Below are 23,764 nucleotides of genomic sequence, written 5' to 3' on the forward strand. Positions count from 1 at the left end.
GTTTACTATTTAAATGAACTTTTTATTATGTTTCATTACAGACAATAAATACAACTAGGTACAGTAAATGACATAAAATACAGCCAAATGTTATTAGCACCGCTAAACTCTAGTTTATTTATTGTTTAGTATTTGGTTGACACAACCAGCATGACTACTGTCTGCATGTAGTCTTTATACACAAAGGTTAACATTGGGTTTACATACTAATATGTAGAATAAAAAAAAAATTACAAACAGTCACACTCATGACTGGCTTATGGTACTGTATGTTTTAAATAGTACATCCAAAAAATGAAAAAAAAAATGCTTTGTCAACTTGTTCTTTTACATACAATAAAAATAAATGGTGATCACAAAGGTTTTGGCCGAATAATGAGCCATAATTTGAATTATGGATTTATGAAATGAATTTATTCTTCTAATAAAGGTATCAGACTTCATAAGGTATAAGGCTTCATATAGTGCACAGCTTGTATGGACAACTATATAAAATAATTTTATTGATTTTATGTTCAGTTTGATATCCTTTAGTATTGTACAGAAATGAACAGTTTAGACATTTTGCTCTTTTTTGGTGTTTCATGGAAGAAGGTTAGAGCAGAATTTTCATTTTTAGGTCAACTATCTTGTTGGGGAAAAATGTATATTTAATAACTCCATGAGTTGTTAAATAAAAAATGACAATAACTGCCAAAGTGCACATCATTATTTGCTATTATTCACTATAAAATATCACACGCATAACAAACTTAATGACAAATTCCCCCATAATATTGTCCTATATAATAAAAAAAAACACAAAAAATTACTGATTTTTTTACAAAAGCAATAAGGACCCAAGTATTTTTCAATAAGCAGCAAACCAGGAATAATAAACTCTTAAAACGTAAAAAAGTTGAACTTTAAACTGCTTTGATAATTTATTCCGCTTTATAACTTGTAATAGAAAAACAATTTTTCTGGATGTGCAAAAATTTTAAATTAAATTTTAATGGTCATGTACTACAACAACTCCAGAGACAAAGGTCTATTAAGCCTTCAGTTAAGATGTCATATGACTTCACATTAAAAAAAAAAAACAAAGAAAAGGAAACACATTTGGACTTAACAAAACTGCTCTGAATCATTCTGCAGTACTTTTTTTAACAAAACCTTTTAACACAACATAAATATCCACATAAAGTGCACAAATAAAGATTTTTGTGGTAATTCACCTTTTGTTAAGACCATAAAGTAAATGTTGCATGTGCATGTTTTGCATTATAAAAAACCTTTTAGGATAGTAGTTAAGGAAATAAGTTTTCAATATTTCAACAAATCTTAACATATTCCAAAGCCAAAAGCATTACTTCAGTATTTAAATTAGAACAAAAACACATAAGTATATTAAGAACAGCTTTAGAGACTGATACAAACAGGTCTGTAAACTCTATTAAAATAAGGTGGGCATAAGGTGCAACAGGTTTTAGCATGACACAAAACACTAACATCAGGGGTCAATCCGTGGCAACGTTTTTCTATGTAAGACTAAGGCTTACACAATCTTCATCTGGCACAACATTATTGCAATATATTAAAATATCCGCATTAAAACAACTTTTTATTTTATTTATTTCTGCCAAAGTGCAAAGGTCAATATAGCATCACCATTACAGTTTCACACTGTATTTTCAATTGTCACATTCGGGACCATGCAAATCTCTATTAAACACTTAAGGCAATGTCAGTCCGTAACAAATCTATTATAAACTTTACTGACCACTCACAGATTTCAAAAAATTTAACAGTTTACGCCCTAAAGAAATATTATGTACCATTTCAAACCACTTGTTCTGGAAAAGTTCTTTTAACTTAATAACATGACTCTTAACTAAAGTACTGTATGTCGCCTATAACAAGGTTCGAGATGTAGAGCAGAAAGTTGAGTTCAAAGGTTTATTTCCGACTTTTAAATGGTTTTATTAATGCTGACCTTTGCATCTCATCGTATTCATTTGACTCTGTAGAATATGAACAAGGAAAAACAACTGAACAGAAACAGCTACATTAATTTATTTACAGACTATTTATGTTTCAATAGCTATAAATATGTATATTTTGTGTGTATAAATATTAGGTATTCCTATTATAGCTACTACACTTTACTGCTCTTAGAGTTAAGTGTAATTTCTTTAACTATGTCTGCTTTGTGTATATAAATCCTCTCTTTGTAAGTGGCTTAAGAAATTGTAGGCTATATATTGTAGGCTATATATTATCTATCAACTGGCTTCTCAACAGGACACACTCTCAGAAAAAGGTACAAAAGTTGTCACTGGGGTGGTACCTTTTTTCAAAAAGTACACACATAGGTACTTTAGAGGTTATAAATGATGAAAGTACATATCTGTACTTTAGGACCTTTTAAAAAAGTTACCATCCCAGTGACAACTTTTGTACCTTTTTATTGGGAAGTGCCGCATACAAGAGACCCAATTGCACAATAGGCCATCATTTATCATAAACAAAGAGCCTTTTTGGCATTTTTCTAATTTTAAAACTGATAAAAAAACATATGGTACACTGGGTATAAATGTGCATTGACAAAAAAAGGTACAAAAGCTTTCACAAGGACAGTATCCTTCAAAAAGGTCCTAATAAGTGCCAGATATGTATTTTCACCCCAACGACAGCTTTTGTACCTTTTTCTGAGTGTACGATAGCTACTTATCACCTTTTAGTTTTTCCAACTAAACATGAAGTAAGTGTTTTCACATGACAACAAAAATATCACTGAAAAACTTGGTGTACCATAAAGCATTTCAGATATTCAAAACATATTTTTAAACCAAACACACCCCATCATTTATCCAAATTTGACATTGCCTCCATGCAAATAAAACACCTTTTCGCAAAAGAAAGTGGTTTAGGCTTCATATTCTTGCCATTACATACAGTATATGGCCAACACAGAGTAAAGTGCTTGGTAACTTAAAAAAAAAATGAATAATCTTTGGATTTTTTCAAATGAATAAAGGTTCCTTTAAGCATCCTATATGTCCTCAAGGGCCTGTGCTACATTAAACCAACTCTTTAACCTGTGCCCTGCACAGACTGTACCTCTCCGAATATACAGAAAACCTTATGAGGGCAAAACCTTAAAAGACGAGACAATATAAATACATCTAGCTTGCTGCAAAAATAAGGTGCTGGAGTGATTATATACGTATCATATTTAGTAATGTAGCATATTAAGTAATATTAGCTAACAGGATTATATTTTCTGCAACTTATCTGGATTTGGTAATGGTGGGGGAGACATCTGCTACATTTGTCTTAAAAGCTATTCTGAGTTTGCAATGTTCACCCCAGACAGATATACTGTATTTATCTCTTATTGCCAGTGAGTGTCCTAATCTCGACTCGACTAAATCGACAAAGCATAAAAATCTATAGTCAAAGGATGTAAAAAGGTAAACGCTAAACCTGTGGCTCACACAAAATACAACACGCGTCAACAAAAATGATGAGCACATTGTTTTCTTTTTGTAATACGAGAAGCTTATTTGAGCAGTATATAAAATATCTCTATGAGAATAAGATAAGTGAACATTTGCACAGTTTCCAAGGAATATTCAGTGTTCAAACACCCGTCGACAGTCTTGGACTTCGCTCGGTCTGTTTGGAAACCCCTTGCGCGAGCGATTTACATTTGATGTAAATCACAAATCTCACGTGGAGTCAGCTACTGTAAGCTTTGAGTTTCATCCAATAAACCAACAATCAATGATTAGTTGTTACTGGAGTTAACCCTTTTAGTGAAAACAGGGGCGAAGGATGAGGGACACTTACGATGGGATTTGTCCGAAGGGAAGCGAGAGAGACTTGACTTGGTAGAGACTAGACGCCTCACTTGGAGGGGTCAAGCGCTGGCTGGGTATCTGATTGGCTGGTGTGTCTAAGTCGGTTGACGTGGGGTCCAGGCCCAAAGAGATGGGATCGGGGACCATGGGGTTGCTGACCTGGAAGCATTTCTCCTTGTGAGCTTTGAGCATGTTGGAGAAGCGGAAACGTTGGCCGCAGACGTCACAGGGGTACGGCTTCTCGCCCGTGTGAGTGCGACGGTGTCGTTTCATGTTGGGCCGGCTTGTGAAGCTCTTACCACAGACCTCACAAATATACGGTTTCTCTCCTAATATAGACAAAAAGATGGAACAGTGATGTTGAGGAGATGTGAATTATTAACATATGTGTGCTGTTTAACTTTAAACACCTGTGGCCTTCTTTGTTATTTGAAACCAAAACATAGATTTTTAATTTTGGGGTGAACCAACCCTTTAATATCTTAAGTAATTTTACCTTTCAGATAAATTTAAAGATTATTTAGATACACTATGTCATTGGCTGTTGGCTGGTTCATGTTCAAAAAAGGATGTTTAAATTATTTTTTTTACTGTAACAAAACTCAAAAAAGCTGTCCCAAGCTGGGGTGGTACCTTTTAACCCCTTCGGCGTCACCCAACCCTTTTGAGGGAGGGGTGAAAAGTTGATGTGAATTTTCAAATTAACATTAACACTGGCATTTTTTGGTCATCTTAATCTTGTTCTTGTTTTAAAGAAGACAATATAAGGTTTTTTACTGAAGTGTAAAGAGGTGAAAATATTAAACAGAAAATTTCTTATAGCAGTTTAAATTTATCTTAATAAATAAAAATAATGCAATAAAATATTAATTTTATAAATAAAATTATAAAAATTTTAATCTTTCACAAAAGTAATAATGTAAAAATGTAAAAAATGAGGTTTGTGTCACACTTTTAGTGGTTTTACCAACAACGACCACTAGGTGTCAATGGTTTGCTGCATACTCTTGTCACAAATTAATAAATTACTGTCACTGCATTATTATTACTGAATTTTTTTTCTATTCTTAGACCTTTCTCAAAAATGTATAGTTTGTCAATATTTTTGAAGATTTATAATAGGATATCTTTTTATGAATATATATTAATTAATATGCATTCCTATGGGAGGGGGGCATGTAACAAAAAACTGTCACTACATTATTTCTATCATCAAAAAACTACATTCTGAGAGCTTTCAGTTTTATATAGTTTGTCATGATTTTTTAGGGTTGGAGTAGGGTTGTAGTTTTATAAATATGTAAAAACAAATTTGGCCTAGCTGTGGGCCTGTGACCTTTTAGAAACTGACTCTCACTATGTCATAATGTTCCCCAAATGGTAATGAAATATGAAAATTACACTCTTAGAGCTTTCCAACAATATATAGTTTGTCACGATTGTTTAGGTTTAGAACAGGGTATTAGTGCTATATATATATATATATATATATATATATATATATATATATATAGCACTTATGTGCTACATAGTTTGTCAAGATTTGTAGGTTTAGTATAGGGTATTAGTGTTACAAATAAATAATAACAAAATGGGCCCACCTGTGCACCTGCTGCATTTTAGAAAATGGCTCTCACTATGTCATTCCTTTACCAAAATGGTGATGATAAATGAAAACTACACCCTTAGATGCCAAACACTCAAGTAAACGTAGGCGTCCCGCTGGCGGGAGAGGCACACTCTCTTCATAAATCAATCAATTCTTCTCCCTACATAATTTATTCTATAAAACACTGTTGAAATGTGTATTCTAGAGAGGCTTAGACCTTTCCAACAGTATATAGTTTGTCGTGATAGATTAAAATTTACATCAACAATATTGAAGTAAACTTAGGCGTCCCGTATACGGGACGGCAATGCTTATTAAAAAGCTCCTAATATATACCAATTCGCTGCAGATAAGTATACATTTGGTACCAACATGTACCTTTGAGGTACTAATATGAACTCTTTAGGTGCAAAGGGTACCACCCCAGTGACAGCTAGGGACCATTTTTTTCCTGACAGGGTACTGTAAAAAATAAACAATGGAAGCATGAGGCTTTCTGTGAATGTTGCCTATGAATATAGCAGGTATCAGGTGTGGTGGTTCCTACCAGTGTGAGTCTTCATGTGTTCATCAAAGTACTGCTTCATGTTAAAGTCTTTCCCACACCACTGGCACATGAACTGCTTGTGTCCAATGTGGATGCTCATGTGTGATCTCAGCTGGTATTTGTACTGGAACCTTTCACTGCAGTTCTACAACACATAAGTACATTAAACATTAAATACAGCTTAATAAATTAAATACAGAAGTGGCTGTAAAATATGCTATGGACAATACATTCTCTATTAACTGTACATCCCGGTCTGTTTTCAAACTCAAAGATAATGCCAGCATGTACTGTAAGGTGATGGTGGGCAAAGCTCACCTCACACTTGAAGGGTTTTTCTCCAGAATGCTGAAGCGAGTGCACTTTAAGAGACATGCTGCGTTTAAAAGACTTTCCACATGTCTCACAGGTGAATGGCATGTCCTTAGTGTGAGCTGGAGATCACAGAAGCAATAAAACAATAGCATTAAAACCTCTTATTTTCTACCCTACAACCACCTGTCACAAAGCAACACATTTTAATAACTCACTTGAATTCTAAGTCCATTGTACACGTTTAATCTTAATGAATATTTTGTTTTACACTGTAATTCAAATGGATTAAACCTTTTTCTGAATTCTGAAGCAAACACTAAAATAAACCAAAGCTTATATTCTGATACATTTAAGAGATTAGACAAATAAGAGGCTCTTAAAGAAAAGCCCAAGTGCAATTGTTTTTCATTGGACCTCATCAAATTGTGCTACAGTTTGTGTATAACAAGATCTTACATTATTAATAAATGCTTGCTTGTCTATGTCAGATGAGTAAATGTCATATGTAGCCCTGCGGACAATTAAGTATGGTTTTGTAGAAGGAAACACTTGAAGATAAGACATTTCCTCTTTGCAGTCAGGAGTGACAAAACAATAAAGCCTCTGTGCTCGCCTATGTCTGCTCTGGATGGCATAGGAAGGTCACAGTGGCTACTTCCCACCCATACAGTAGAAAGCTGGGTATTTCACTATTGTGTCTGACCATGCTCTGGGAAGATCAGGCTTCAGGAGTTGAAAGTACAGTACGGTAAAACGGCCGGGATCAGGGTGTGCTGTATTACCTCTGCCCGAAGGTTAATTTCAACAGCAAGGTCTTTGTGTATTAGACTGCAAGTCAGCTGTATTTAGCAGAATTTTTTCTGCCACCTAGTTGTGACAGGTTGAAATGTTCTTTGATGTCTCAGAGTCATGAGTTACAGTAACTTGTTAATGTCTAGGAAAAGTTCTCGCTTCGGGATTTTCCGTCTTTCCGCAATACCGCTATTATCCACCAGGTTTAAACCCGAAAGTATTGCCCTATGGCAAGCGGGTGCATGTCCGTGTCTGTTTTAAAGATCGCTCTGAATGGGATCTCTATGAAAAGTCCGTCACAAAAATGGAATTATCTCTGCTTTTTGCTCAAAATGTGGTGTTTTTGCAGAAACCTACCCATATTTAAAAGCTGATTACAAAAGAACCACTGAAGGTAGGATGAAACGTTTTTTTTTGTTTGAAAGCAGATGGTCTGTCTTTCATTTGGTATATTGTATGTTTATATATTTAAAGAAGAACATTTTCTGGAAGGCATTAAACTTTGGTGAAAATCATGAAAAACGCTGGCGCTGGCTGGCAACTTTTTTTAAAAACGCTGGCGGTGAAAGAGTTAAGGGGTACAAAAAAGGATTATGTTTGGATGTATCTGTAACGCATCTGCCTTTCATTGCTTATTGATTTGAAGATTGTATAGAAAGGAATTGTTTGCGAAATGTTCTGTTACATCTACATTAAATCATTACATTAAATGTCAACTTTAATAATTAATACTTTACTGTACATTCACACGGGGCGAAAGCGTTAACGCTTGACGGAAGGCTTGTCTGAAGCATGGCCAACAGCCAATCACAGTGTCCGCAACACATGCTCCGGTCTTGCATAAATGTAATTGGTTGGCTCTCACAAGGTTATTTGCATGAAGCAATCTGATTGCCTGACGCACACGTTGGCGCTTGAAAAGTTCAGAAATGTTCAAAAATCGGGGGCTCGTCCCGGATTTGAACCCGGGACCTCTCACACCCAAAGTGAGAACTTTTCCTAGACATTTTGAAATTACTGTAACTCATGTCTCTGCAGACATCAAAGAACATTTCCACCTGTCACAACTAGGTGGCAGTCGAAATTCTGCTAAAAATACAGCAGCCTTTCAGTCTAATACACAAAGACCTTTATAAGATCCATAATTCAGTTCGGCAACGCATGACGTCACGTCAAGCATTAAAAGTATGCCCTGTGTGAATGTACAGTTATTATAATACAAGATGAACCAATACGTGACTCGATACTTACCAACCATGTGTTTCCGGACATGGGCCATCGTATAAAACTTCTTTTCACAGATTTCACATGAGAACTTCTTTTCTGCATATCCGTGGACAATCTTGTTGTGTTCGTGTAAGGACCACAGCTTTTTAAAAGCTTTTCCACAGGTCACACACTACAAAAATCAGAGGATGTGACTGAAGTGCATTAGACTAAACATTTCTCCCTCAGGGGTACACAGAAAACAAAACAGGAACTACCAAGTGCACTACCAAGAACTGCTTATAATTTCATTACGGTAAGTGCGCATTTAAACTACAAACATTGTATTAACTATAAGAAATCATATTCATTTTTAATATAAATCAAAAATATTAAAAAATTAATATAACTAGCTGAATATACATCAAACCAGGTGTGATTTCCATATGTATTTTTACTGTACCAGGTCATGATGCAATAAAACATTATTTGGTTGAGACCCAGTTTTTCAGACTTTCAGCTGGACATGTCTTGGCATCATATAGCACATTTTTTCTTAAATTGTATATTGGCTTTGTTTAATGATCGCATGCATGCACATAACAAGACAGTGCACGGTTACATGTACCTGTATGCTTTTCTCACAGTTGGTCTGATGGTGCAGCAGCAGCTCGCTCTCCAGTAAAAAACGCTTGCCGCATTTATTGCAGATCTGCATGCGGTTGTGAGTCACATTCACGTGCTTCTCCAAGTACCAGCGGTTGTTGAAAACGCGAGGGCATTTCTTACAGGAAAAATGCTGCTTTTCTTCAAGTTTCACCTTTTGACCCAAACTCTCCTGCTCTCTCCTCCTCTTCCCCTCCTCGCGGTCTGCTAGCACACTGCTGATTAGCGTCTTTCTCATGGTGATGGTTGCTTTCATGCCTGTCGGTAATCTTGAAGCATGTCGAGGTCTTTCCATGCTGGCGTGTCCCATCTCTGGAATGTTGAGGTTGTTTTCATCCTCGTCTTCTTCATCGCTACGGTTTTCCATTTCTTCATTTTCATGGTCATACTCTTCTTCTTCTTCCTCAGCAGCATCTTCATTATCATCTTGTTCCTTACCCTCCTCCATTCCAGGAACATTGCCGTGATGGAGCGCTGTGGTGCTTGATGTGATGCCTTTGCCATCGGATCCCTTAGAAACATTTAAAGTCTGGTTGTTAAGATTGACCTCCACAATTATTTGTTCTCTGCTAAAGGACACAGAACAGTCCTGAAGTCCTGCTTCACTGAAGTGAGGGTTGGGGTGGTGTGCCTGGACATTAGATGAATGCGTCGGGGACACTGAAAAGTGTGCTGTCTTACTGACCTCACTGTCGTCTACAACCAGTGAGAAAGTGCCATTTCCTTGCTGTGTGTACATCTCTTTCATTTTGATCTCTCTGTATGTGTCATTGAACGAAACATTGGCTTGTTCCTCCGATTCAGTCATTTCTGGGTCGAGCGACTGGCTTCCGAGTAGTTTGTGACAGGAACTATCCAGATCACTCATTTGGAGAATGATGGTTGCTTGGAGGACCTCAAACTTAGTGTCACAACTCACCAGAAGCCTGGAAGTAACGATGTTGGTTATCTTCTTTAAGCCTTGGCAAAAGACAGGTTTATGTGGCATAACTTTCTGTTTTGGGAGAGGAGGGCCTGGTAAAAGGTGATATGAGAAGCCAGCACACCCTTGTTGGTGAGAAATACACAGAGGGACTCCAGAAAAAGGTCCACGTTGCACTGGTGAGGCTGGTAGAGATGATGTCCATTCAGCTTGTCCATTAAATGCGTAAATTAAAGTGTTGCATTCTCCACCACAGAAAACTCAGAGGTGTGTCAGCAATTGTCTCCACTATGAGCTTGAGCTGGCACACAAAAGAAATTAAAAAAGCATATTAATCTTAAAATAATTAGAAAATATCTACGAATATAATCTTAATGACTGGATGATTATGAAGCAATAAGGTCATTTTTTATTTGGGAGGTTTTGCTGTCGCTGGAGGAAGCCAGTGCTGTCCCCCGACTGGAGTAACATTAAATAAGTACTGGATACGTTAACAAAAATGACATTTAATTCATATGAAAGAGACGCGCATCTGTGTCTAAAATAAAACAGACAGGAGAACAAGTGATTGATGTTAGGACGTCTCATTACATTTACATGACGTTTACATTAGGCATTAAAGCGTGAAGATTTGTCATTACAAGCATAATATTCTTTATATGTTAAGAAAAAAAGAGTAGGCTACAATAATGTATAATATAATGTATATAATAATAATATAGATCATGTATAAGTATATAATACAGAAAATATAATAATATAAAATATAATCATGTAAATTTTATATATCAACATTATTATAAACATTATAATTATAGCCTAGTATTTGATAATGTATGGGATTATTGCGTATGAGTGGTTTTAGGTTTTCTTGAATTTAGAAGACATTTGATACGAATGTTTTTGTTGAATCACGATTTGTTCGTGAAAACATCCGTATGCACATCTCACGCACAAATTTATTATTTATTGATAGGGCTGGGCAAAAAAAAATCGATTTTCCGATTAATCGTTTTTTTTTTTATGTGGACGATTCAGAATTGATTCTCAAAGAGCAGAATCAATTTTTTTCTTTCATATTTATTTCTGCAAACATTGAACGAAAAATTAACGTTAATCGAATTACTAGTCTTCTTCACTAGATGTCACCCTATTTTTTGCTTTGCGCGAGGTTACCAAGGAGCGAGAGGCAAGCCTGTCATTCATTAATTCAGTGCTTAAAATGGCGGTTTCAGGTGCTTCATCAATTTTAATAATTAATTACCCACTTGAAACCTGCTGTTCACTGTTCTTTTTATTAGTATAGTATTTGTATTTAATCTATATTTATTGAGTTGAATCGAGAATCGAGTATAAAAACTGCCCCGAGAACCGGAATCGAAAATTGAATCGAGAATCGAAATCGAATCGATTTGACAGCTTGTGAATCGAAATTGAATCGATCTGGAAAATCTAAATCGATACCGAGCCCTACTTATTGAGTGAGACCCAATGTTTGTATAAAGGCAATAGGCTGAAATTTTGGTAGTCTGATAATAATTTCAAAACTCTTTTGAGAATAATTTTGAGAATAAATATATTTAGAGATAATTTTAGCTCCACCACCCAACCCATAAAATACCTAATTTTACTTTAAAGCTCCCTTTCTTACCGTGTTTTTGAAGTTTTGATTGTGTTTACAGTGTGCAATATAACATGGGTTCATGTTTCATGTGTAAAAAAGCACAGTTTTTCTTTACATAATTTACTTATCTGTATAATTTACTTATCTGTTTTCACTGTCCTAAAAACGGGTTGATGTCTTCCTTATTCTATGAAGTCCCTCGTAACGAGTTCTGATTGTGTAGTTTGTTTAGTGTTGTGATTCGATAGCAGCTTAGCTTGCCGTTAGCTTTGCTGGCGACTGACGTATTCCTGTGGGCGGAGTTTAGTCAAAAACTGTCCTAGTGATGTCATTAAAGCAGGAAATATATGGCTGTAGTCTAAACCGACCATTCGCTGTAGGCTTTGAAAGGGGAATTCTGTTTTAGAAAATATATCGCCTGGTAGTGAACTTTGAGCTTTATCATTTTACAGATATTATTTATGCTATTATACACACTAACTAGGGTTTAAAAAATGGGATCAGAAAGAACGTGACCTTTAACATTTATGCATTTAGCAGACAGTTTTATCCAAAGAGACCTACAGTGAAATCAAGCTTTACATTTATTTTATCAGTATGTGTTTTCCTGGGATCGAACCCATGACCTTTGCATTGCAAATGCAATGCTTGACCAATCAAACATAATTAAGAGATGCTTACTGCAGATAGCTTTCCCCTTCTGCTCTCAAGGTTAGTTTATTTTAGATCAGGAAGGACAAGGTTTCGATCTGGACAGCATCTCTTTAAAAACTCCAGGAGGAAAAGGCAAGAGAGGGAGAGAGATAAAGAGTCGAAGAACTAACTGCAAGCAGAAGGATTTTGCATTCCCTATCCTGTCAGTGGTTTACCAGCTAGCAAATTCCCAACAATAACAAATAACTTTAACCAAACCTGTTAGAAACAGGTTCTCTTTGGGGTTTATAAAGCAAAGCTTTTTGTTCAGCAGAAACTGTTTGTGCTGTATTGCAATACGAGGTGACTCAGGGCTGCTGGCCAGGCCGGCTGGTATGCACTTGGCCGAGGACGCAAACCTAAGCGCCAGAACGGTGGGGGAAATGAGATCTACCCTGAGTTGACTTTCACTTCTGTGAAATTGTCTGCTCTCTTTACTGCACTCTTTTAAACACCTCCCTGTTTCAGCAGCTGTCTCCAGAGAGAAAACATTTAAAATGCTGGTTTCTCCTTTCAAAAATAGCTGTGATGAAATTTTTTAAACGTTTTAACCCAACAGATTTCCCAGTAGGCTCTATTTGTCCTTATATCCAATGAAAATATTTAAGATTATCTAGTGGAAACTCAGTGGAATTGAAATGAAAACACAGGAAAATCTTACACGGCTCTCTAAAATGCTAGATTCTGATTGGTCAATCGCAACATTCCAAGGTTCATTTTTTCCATTTAACTACAGTTCAAAACTTATATCACACGGTAACCCGGATGCTGCAAATCATTTTGACAGGTACAATTTAATATATATATATAAATAACACATCTGGCATTATATTTACAAATGATTAAACCAAATAGTGTGTTTGTGACATTTGAACATCTCATCTTAAACCAAAAGTAAATGTGTTTTCCTCACAGAAGGTCTGTATTCATTAAAAATGAGCAAATAAAATATTATAAATCAATATTTAATGCTTCTTACCTTACTTAAGAGGTAAATAGCCGTTTAATAGATAAGGATAATGTACAGGCGGCCGGTTGTTATCGCAGAAAAGTCCCTTCAGTGTGATACAATACCCTCCGCTTTGCATCTTGATCGTCTTGATGGGCATATTTTTGCAATTCCAACCTGCTGCCTATACATTATCCATTACTTAATAATAATAATAATAATTTGTTACATTTATATAGCACTTTTCTGCTGACCTCAAATGTTAATGTATCAACCAGAGTGTCATGCTCTTTATTTATAGATATATAGTTCACCAAAAAGCGATTATTCATGCACATTTACTTTTACAGCTCGACAGCACCTGGTCACCATATATGGTTATATTGTTGGCTGGAAAGACGTGTTTCGATATTCTTAAGAAATTTTTACTGTTGGAGTCCACAGAAGAATATCAATGTACAGGTTTCACAGTATAGAGTTTAATGGATGACTCTGAATGTCTGAGAATGTAGATCATTTCTCAGTGAGCCCCATAACAATACAGCCACTGTGAAGACCACTGACCAAACTCTCGACATTTTTTGATTGATTGCACGATTTCAACAACCCTACAGGACTTCATACCACAAAGCAAACTCAACAGACCACAGTAACAAGCCACAGGAATTTGGTGAGCGATACAGATAATAAACTCCTTCAGAAATTTTGGAACAAAATGCATTACTTGCTGGTAAAATGACTTAAAATATTCCAGAAACATCTTCATATGTTGGCGGGAGATACTGCACTCAACACGCCCACATTTAGGGAATTTAGCTTTTTCACCGTATCCCCCAGAGTTAGATAAGTCCATGCATACCTTTTCTCATCTCCGTGCATGCCGTAACTCTGTCTGACGCAGCCCACGCTTAGCACAAAGACTGGAAGTGAATGGCTCCAGCTAGCATTCTGCTCCCAATAAGTGACAAAATAACGCTGACATTTTCCTATTTATGTGTTGTGATTTGTATAGTCACACCGTGTACAAATAACAAAGTCATATGAGACACAGCCATCTTTTAACAGTATACATACTGGGGACTATATCCGCAGAAGGTGAAGCACTGCTACTTGGGCGGAGTGATTTGCTCGCAGCACCCGAAAAGCCCCCTGGTGAGAAGCAGAGAGTTCGGTCAGAGTTGTGCAAATCACTCCGCCCAAGTAGCAGTGCTTCGCTTTCTGTGGATATAGTCCCCAGTATGTATAATGTTAAAAGATGGCCATGTCTCATATCACCTTGTTATCTAACTCTGGGGGATACGGTGAATAAGCTAAATTCCCAAAATGTGGGCGTTTTTATGATATTATCCTACTCTACACAGGGAATAATATGGATTCTTTTCCATAAAACTTCTTGCATAAAATAGATTCAAGCACTTTCAATGATCTGTATCTTTGTATGTATATTTTCAAAAACTTCCCAGGTCCTTGAATTTTTCCGACCAGATTCAGAAACTTTCAAGGATTTCAAGGACCCGTGGGAACCCTGAGCTACAAGTTAATCTACAAACAAGTTGGGGAAAGGGCAACATCTCTACTTCACCTTACAGTGTCTGCATGTCTTTGGACTGTAGGAGGAAAGCAGAATGCTTACCATAAACCTAAACATTTTAGGGAATCTCACAACCCTGTGGCAAAAAATCAAGCCCCGTGTTACCATAAAGGCCAAAGCAGAAGGAAAGGGAAAACATTGCTGTACGACAAAAAAGCTAACTTAGCAAACCTGTGAGTCGGTGAGATTTATAAAAGAGCTCGGGACTGAAAACTTGAACGATTCCCTCAAGAATCAAAGCAAGCCGCACGCTAGCCGGGATCTCTCATTATTCACTGTAAATCACTTTCCTCCAACATGTCTTGTAAACATAAAGAAACAGCTTTATAGTTTACATTATAACAACATAAGCATGAGTAAATAACTGAATTTTAATGTTTCAGTCAACATTTCTTTTCTGCATTTTGAGTGATGCACCTCTTAAACCAACCGGACACTTTTAACCTTTGGCTAAACTTCTTAAGACTTTCACCCACTTTGTATTAATGAAAAACAAGCATTATCATGGAAATCTAATCAGGGTGCAATTAAAAAGACGGGAGACTAATCACAGTCCTCTGGATTCATCCGCTTCCTGTGCTGCCAGCCTAAAGGGGAAGTTTCACAGTGCATTAAAATGCAGACACACAGCTATCTGCCACTGTTTCCTCATCAATCATACAGAAGACAAGCAATGACTTAGCATCAGGATTATCTCTGTCCCAGACAATATGCACTGTCAGGAATGACCTGTATTTTCAACAACAATCTGTGTGATTTTGTTTTAAAAACACATACTGTATGCTAACACCTATTTATATTTTAATGTGGTTAATCTTTAACATACAATGAAATGTTTATATAAGGTTTATTTGTATGTATCATTTTACTGAATGTTATTGAAAATAAGGCAGCAACAATTGAAGTCCTGTGGATCGCTTGTCCCCTGAGATGAGCCTCCATCCAAGGTGAAGAAGCAGCCTTCAGAGGACATGAGTGACGTTGAAAACAGATGCTCTGGGTGTCTCTGTATGTGTTGGGTACTGCATGATGCCCCCATCCTTCCCAATCTGATCACACATTCAGTCCTGACCTTGACATAGACAGACACTTACAGCCCTCACAGAAACACAAAGATGACTTACAGCCTTTGTGTGGGAGTTTGCAGTGCTGTACATTAGCAAGCCATTTTCTTAAACGTTCACATTTTTATTAAATGATGATAAATGAAGCTGACTAAGCTATTACTTTTGAAACATTTATCCATTGTAAGTGCACCAATATCTGTTTTTTTTGTATTGGTGTCTTTGTGTTTGTTAATTGTGTCATTTTTTTTTACTGCCTATCTTGACCAGGACTCCTTGGTAGAAGATATATTTTATCTCAATGTGACCTTCATGGTTAATTAAATAAAAAAGGGGCAGTCATGACCTTATAGTTATAAAATTGGTGTTGTAACCTTAAAGGAATAGTCCATTTTCTTAAAAGAAAAATCCAGATTATTTACTCACCACCATGTCATCCAAAATGTTGATGTCTTTCTTTGTTCAGTCCAGAAGAAATTATGTTTTTTGAGGAAAACATTGCAGGATTTTTCTCATTTTAATGGACTTTAATAGAGCCCAACACTTAATACTTAACTCAACACATAACAGTTTTTTTCAACAGAGTTTCAAAGGACTCTAAACAATCCCAAACGAGGCATAAGGGTTATTTTGACAATAAAAATAACAAATATACACTTTTAAACCACAACTTTTTGTCTAGGTCCGGTCCAGCGCGACCTAACGTAAATGCGTAGTGACGTAGGGAGGTCACGTGTTACATATATAAAACGCACATTTGGGGACCCTTGTAAACAATAAACTGACACAAAGACATTAATTAGTATCATTCCACATACAACAACGTCGGAACGGTCCTCTTTTGACACACTTGTAAACACTGGGGCGGAGTTTTGCGTTCGTCCTCTGTGACCTCTTGACGTGATGACGTATTGCGTGAGGTCACGCTGACGCTTTCAGGACGGGATCTAGACGAGAAGTTGTGGTTTAAAAGTGTATTTGTTATTTTTCTTGTCAAAAATGACAATCGTTTTGCTAGATAAGACCCTTATGCCTCGCTTGCGATCATTAAGAGTCCTTTGAAACTCAGTTGAAAAAAACTGTTAAGTGTTGAGTTAAGTGTTAATTGTTGGTGTCTATTAAAGTCCATTAAAATGAGAAAAATCCTGCAATGTTTTCCTCAAAAAACATAATTTCTTCTGTACTGAACAAAGAAAGACATCAACATTTTGGATGACATGGTGGTGAGTAAATTATCTGGATTTTTCTTTTAAGAAAATGGAATATTCCTTTAAGGTGGCTGGTTTGAGTCTCACGTATGGCAGACTAATCCTGAGGTGCCCTTAAAGGGGTAGTTCGGCCAAAAATGATATTAAACCCATGATTTACTCACCCCGAAGACATCCGAGATGCATATGTCCATCATTTTTTAGACAAACACATTTTCTTGAAGGATGTGGACCCCGTAACTTCACATTTAATTAACTGAAAGATCTAAAACATTTTCTAAAATATCTGAAAATGTGTTTGTCTGAAAAACAATGGACATATGCATGCTCGGGGGTGAGTAAATCATGGGTTTAATATCATTTTTGGCCGAACTATCCCTTTAAGGTGCTGTTTTTCCGAATTGCTCCCCAGGGGCTGCAGTGATAGCTGTCCACATCTCTGTGTATGTGAGGTCACTACTTACTGAGATCGGTTAAAAGCAGAGGTCACACTTCGAGTATGGGCTACCATACTTGACAATCACGTTACGTCATCAATCACATACATTTTTAAAATAAAAACTAATGTAAACACAATCTTTTACAAACTGATGGATGAGGCTACATTATTTTCAGTGGTAACAGCATTTAACATTTCATTAAAATGTCTATCAGAAACAAGCATGGATTTTCTCATCCATTCAGAGCTATAACAAGACAGCTGATAACTAAACACTGACACAAACCAGAGCATTACGTTCACTGTGAAAACCTCCTAAACTATTAACACGTCTCATTACACATGTCAGTTCGAATTAAAGGGCTGTTTAGCGCTGCTCAGATCAGCCATCTGAATAGTGCTGAATGATATAGTAAGTAATGTTTAATACTGAGCATTTCCATATGGAAAATCTTTCCACATCTGTCACAGCTGGAGCTCCGCTTCAATTCACAATTGTCTGACATAGTTTATTTTATGAAGTGCTTTGAAAGCTTAACCAAGCAAAAAAAGCTTTAGTAGCGTTACTTGGATGCCGAGGGGCATTTGGATATTTGTGGTGGGCAAGGGCAACTAAAGTCAATATTAGAAGAATAACATTTAACCTTGAAATATATATGGTTTTGCCATTTAATACTTGAACATTTAATTTTTTTATATATATTAGCGACAAGAGTCCCAGGTTTGAATACCACAATGTTTAATTTTATATTTGTGACCCTGGACCACAAAACCAGTCATGCGGCACTTTGACCTCAGGCGCAGTAATATTGAAGGAAGTTTGAGCGAGAGTAGGAGTAGTCAGGAGTGATGATGTTACTGTGCGCCAAGGTTGAAGTACTGCAAACTAGTGCCTTCCGGCATACAATATAGTTCTCATTTTTATTCGCATAGAAAATCGCCACGTTTTATTTTGTGCCACCATACTTACTCGTGTAACTACTCATGTAACAGTCTTTAAATGAGGAAAACATGGAAGTGTTTGGTGGCTTCTAAATTCATCCATGTTTGGATCCCAAGGAATGAATGGGGCTAGGTTAAATGCTAACACATTCACAATGCACTGTACAAAGATTAAGTGCACGCCTTGAAAAAAGATAGGCATGTATTAATTCGTCTAAATTGAGGTAAGAACATAGTAAAATATTGAAAAACTGTGGTGTTTTCCTTTAACATAATATCCTAATGATTTTTAGCCAAACAAGAAATCTTTAATTCTGACCCATACAATGCATTGTTGGCTATTGCTATAAATATGCCTGTGTGACTTATGACTGGTTTTGTGGTCACATTTATAATTAACAAATTGTCGCAAATTAGTTTTTTTAATGTTGATACATTTCTGCAATTATAACACTGCAAATAAAGTAGATCAAGATAAATATTTCTCCTGGGTGGGCGAATAATAATTTAGTTTAATATTAACCAAATTAGGTCAACATTATGCCAAGACATTGAAGGTGCTAAATTATGGATGGATTTTTTATATAAGAAATGCTTTTTCCATGGCAAGGCATTACATTCATAGACTACAAGTCTATGAATGCTGTCTGCAAAGAAACCCTGAATCACTCACCTTTCCAAAATGTTCAGTGAAGTAGGAGACACCAGGAGTATACTGCAGAGTTTCTGTACATGCAGCAAATAATGCTCAGGAATCTCCTCATCGACAACGACTGTAAGATACAATTCACAAGAATCAATATAGTTGAACTAGGACAATATTAGTTTAAATCACAATCATTGTTATGGCAACATTAAAGTGTTAAGTATCTCATAACCTTTTCAATACTGCAATCGTCATACAACATTTATTTTATTACGAGCCACGAGGGAACATCCGTGATTCACTGTGCTTTTCCTGTGTCGACGGAGGCAGATATATTTAGAAGACTTCCCATTTCTATCTATATGTTAATGCAACCAAAGGAAAAAAATTGCAGTTTGAAATAATATGTACCAAGCGGGGCATGAAATTGAGCCAGACAAACAAACAAAGGTTTTATCTTGCATGTGTCTGCCTCTAATAAAAAGTGAGCTTGAAAAGGTGGGAAAAATCAGGTTCTCATAAAGTATCCAGAGTCAAAACCATCAGTGTAATGTGTGACGGTGCTCAAAGTAAATTGAAAATTGCGCTATTTGTATACTCAGTTGGTAGAGGATTGTGATGTCAGCGCAAAAGCCATGGGTTTGATTCCAAGGAAACACACATACTGATAAAATGTATAGCTTGAAGGCACTGTAAGTCTCTTTGGATTAAAGCATCTGCCTGTACATAAAAAAACACTAAATAAAATGTATGTTATTTTACAATAAACAGATAATTTTTTACTGCAACAAAAAAACTGAACAAGAAAAGAAAAAGACAAAAAGTGTGATAGATGAAGTAGGTGTTGCCATTGTGCCAACAAAAGGGACGAATCCACTCCTCCAGGCACACACTGTAAATTAGCAATGTTGAAGGGATGAGGAAAATGTATTATTATAATACATATTTATTATATACTTTACAACTAAGGATTTATTTGCAGAAATTGCACCTGAAACTGAACTTAAACATGACTAATGCAGATAGCTAATGATCAGTTTTGCAGTTCTTCATGTCCAGTGTAGGACTGCCAGGAGTCTGAGCTATGCAAGCAAGAGCTGAGTCAGGAGATCTGGCCAAGAGAAGATCCTGTGGTGTTGGCATGTCTCTGCTACATAAAACACAAACTACCACAGATCTGCTAACTCAGAGGCCAACACAACTTCATGTACAGACTCGGAGTATGCTGCAAAGCGATGAACAGGACCTGACAAACAACACTGATAAGAAAAAACAAGGCTTTGAAATGGGGAAATAAATGTGCTTTCTTTCACGTGATCCCGAAGAAGGCCAGGGAAAGAAATATGTGTTCATTTAAAGGGACAGTTCACCCCAAAATGAAAACTTTGTCATCATTTGCTCACCCTCATTTTGTTTCAAACCTGTATGAATGTATTTGTTCTGCTGAACACAAAGGAAGATATTTGTAATCGAGCAGGAAACAGAAGCACCATTGACTTCCATAGTAGGAAAAAAGAATACTATGGGAGTCAAACATTGCTAAAAAAATCTTCATGTGTGTTCAGCTGAAGCAAAGAAATTAATACAAGTTTGGTACAACATGAGGGTAAATTTTCATTTTTGGGTAAAACATTCCTTTAACATTAAAGAGCACCTATTGTCCGATTCATGTTTTACAATTTCCTTTGGTGTGTAGGTGTGTATTAGTACATGTTAACAATATGCAAAAGGTACAAACCCCAAAGTAAACAATGACGCAAGTTATCGTCTCCAACGCAAATCTCTTTTCTTGGACTACAACAAACAAACGGATTGTAGGCAACAGTTTACTTCCTGGGATTGGTGATGTAGACAAGACCCACATTATCATAATTCCTCCCGCATCTGACTCACAGCCTGTAAGTTAACTCCTGTAAGCAACAGAATATTTCAAACATGGTAAGGAGCGTCACATTTCCGGCTGACGTCAGCGGTATTCAGGCCAATCACAACATACAGATTAGCTGGCCAATCAGGGACACAGCGCTTTTCAAATCAATGAACGTTGTACAAAATCCGTGCGTTTCAGGAAGACAGAGATATCTGGAGCTACAAAAATGTACGATATGTGGAAAATATTGTTTAACCATAAACGTCTTAAACACATTGTATTTTAACAAATACACAAAATAACGTTGTTTTTTTAGCAATGAAATAGGTGCTCTTTAAGAATGTTATATTTTATTCATCTTAAATTATGATCTTAATTTAAGATCCTGCAGATTCGTTGCAGAGGTTCTTCATATGTACATCTGAGATTAAAGGTGCAGTGTGTAATTTTTAAAAGGATCTCTTGACAGAAATGCAAAATAATACACAAAACTATATTGTTAAGGGTGTATAAAGACCTTTTAATAATGAACCATTATGTTTTTATCTACATACACTGAGGGTCCCCTTACGTGGAAGTCGCCATTTTGTTCCGCCATGTTTCTACAGAAGCCCTTAACGCACAAACTTTTTCAAAACTTTCAAGTTCTCACCTATGATGACATTTTTCTGGTGGTGGCTATCGTAGGTCCTCTATGCATTTCAAAAGCGATGGGTGAGCAGTGGACTGAGCCGTTGGTTGCAATTCGCAACCTCACCACTAGATGCCACTAAAATTGACACACTGCACCTTTAAAACTGAAGCAAATGTGACAGTAATCTAGACAAACCCAGCAAAAGTCATTTTTTTCGTGGTTCATATATTTTTACATAAAACATCTTTAATAATCTAAAAAACATTCTCTATAACCTTGATATTTTAAATACTGTGAGTGAGGTCATGTCAAATATTGAAATCAATGTGAAATCAATGACGCTTTGCAGACTTCCGTCTGGATTTCACAGACAGGGTCACAAATGCTTTCATATAACTATATAATACAATACATAAACAAATCTCATATATACTATACCTATCTAATATATGTGAAATTTAAAGGCACACTGATTAAAAAAAAACCTCCTCAGTGTCTGTCTCAAAATCGATGGAGGCACTTTTCAATAGAAGCTGGAGTCTGCTAGACTTTTGCTTGGAGCCAAGCTAGACGCACTTGTCACATGGATTTAAGTGATCTCAAGAGCCGAGCACTAAGAGACAACGAAGCCTCAAAGTCAAGGGTGGGCAGGAATGTCCTGAATAGACGGTTACATAAAAACCCTCAGCATGATGCTTTTTTCCAGACTGTACCGCTAAAGGACAAAACTGCAGAGATTTGCAAGAGTTGGTCTGATTTAGCTTTTTCTATACAAAGTAAAAAATACTTGCAGCTTTAAAAAAGCTGAATCACACGCTGCGTTTGAACTTATATAAATATTACACGTTTCTTTATGGACTTACTTTTTTAAATACAATTTTATCCAAAGTGCATCTAATTGTGTTCTGAAGCAAATGGTATATCATTGTGTTAGCAGCGCAAAATATACAGACAAAATGATGTACTGTGATGAATGCCTTCATAAAGGACAAAATAAAGGTCTTTGGGTTCAGACTTTTTCATGATGTGAGCCAACAACAGGCACAGCACTTTTAAACTTGAAAAAAATATGCTCAGTGTAGATAATGGAAAAATTAACTGTAAGGGTCATGTGAAAAGTAAAGTGAGGTCAAAAAGGCAGGGCTATGGCACTCCAGCAGTGACCTGACCCAAATATTAACCCTGCTTCCAGATGTGAGCGGGCTACAGGATTAAAGCACCACTTTATCACGCTGCACGTGCTTTATTTTTAATGATGTATCCTTGAATGACCTGTCTCAGCTGCTTTCCCTTTCTTCTTTAGCTGTTTATTAATACCAAAACACATAAATCATCTAAGATAACGATGGTTTGTAAACTTTTCCCCTGTTTAATGCTGCTGTATCACATGACTGTCTCAAATGTGTTTTAATGGATGTATGGAGACAGAGTATTGCACAAGAACAACTGTCAATGCATTTAACTTCGTAACCTACAAATATAAGGTCATGTCCACGTGAATGCATACAACGTTCTTGCATCCTGCAACCTCCTGTGCATAAAAGATACGTAAAGCACATGCTGGCAATAACAATTCGTTTGACTTTTAAATCCTACATGCACATCAGCGTCCAAAAAATGCACCGGTCACGACCTGATCCTTGCTGAAGAGCACTGATGTGAATTTAACTCTTTAAATGCAACAATGTTGCTATTGTGGCCATTGCATTCTTGTACACCATCCAATATCTGTGACTGTCTCTGTCGGCGCTCCGTACAAGTTGCAAACTTCATTACGCGGTTACGGTTTTCTTACTTAACACACATGCAAAAGTCAGACACATCCCGGGACAAACTATTGCAAGTTTTCAGCGGCCTAGCTAAGTCGTTCAAAATAATAAGAGATAAGATATGAACAATAATTGGTCAAAACGCCGTTGTGTACTTGCCATTTTCATCTGGTATCGTGAGCATCGACGGAGCGCGTGAATAAATCCATTTGCGCCGTACTTCCGCTCTCCCTGTAGTACGCTGGATTTTCACATTTCTTCAGTTTTCCTTCCCCTCAGTGTTTTTCGCCGTGCTAGCATTCAGACAGACAAAAATGCAGAGGCTGCTTTTGCAGTAGGATTTGGTGATTGGAGCTCGGGGATCATATGGGCCTTTTGTCAGAAGTTTTAAAGGGCCAACGCACACAAAATAATTTCCTCTCAGCTGTACTCC

General features: G+C 36.6%; 2 protein-coding genes across 2 annotated transcripts in view; one reads left to right on the forward strand and one right to left on the reverse strand.

Moving 5' to 3' along the window:
- The window catches only part of sec22c (SEC22 homolog C, vesicle trafficking protein), a 108,991-nt gene that overhangs the window by 67,058 nt on the left and 18,169 nt on the right, over window positions 1–23,764 (forward strand). The gene's annotated exons all lie outside the window — the stretch shown is intronic.
- Window positions 2–23,755, reverse strand: zbtb47b (zinc finger and BTB domain containing 47b). Its single transcript, XM_065258131.2, has 7 exons — window positions 23,491–23,755; window positions 19,086–19,185; window positions 8,943–10,203; window positions 8,360–8,507; window positions 6,320–6,435; window positions 6,002–6,146; window positions 2–4,174 (listed from the first exon to the last, which is right to left on the reverse strand). Exons 3-7 carry the CDS (start codon window positions 9,966–9,968, stop codon window positions 3,831–3,833), a joined length of 1,779 nt encoding a protein of 592 aa, XP_065114203.1. The 5' UTR covers window positions 9,969–10,203; window positions 19,086–19,185; window positions 23,491–23,755; the 3' UTR covers window positions 2–3,830.

Source organism: Paramisgurnus dabryanus, chromosome 22 (genome assembly GCF_030506205.2).
Source record: "Paramisgurnus dabryanus chromosome 22, PD_genome_1.1, whole genome shotgun sequence".
Lineage (NCBI taxonomy): Eukaryota > Metazoa > Chordata > Actinopteri > Cypriniformes > Cobitidae > Paramisgurnus > Paramisgurnus dabryanus.

Excerpts from the sequence above, each read along its gene's own strand:
- zbtb47b (XM_065258131.2), bottom strand. The coding sequence starts at position 9,968 with ATGCCACATAAACCTGTCTTTTGCCAAGGCTTAAAGAAGATAACCAAC. Across the intron at positions 8,508-8,942 it reads ACTGTGAGAAAAGCATACAG|TGTGTGACCTGTGGAAAAGC; the intron begins GTACATGTAACC and ends TGATTTTTGTAG. Across the intron at positions 4,175-6,001 it reads ACACATGAAGACTCACACTG|GAGAGAAACCGTATATTTGT; the intron begins GTAGGAACCACC and ends TGTCTATATTAG.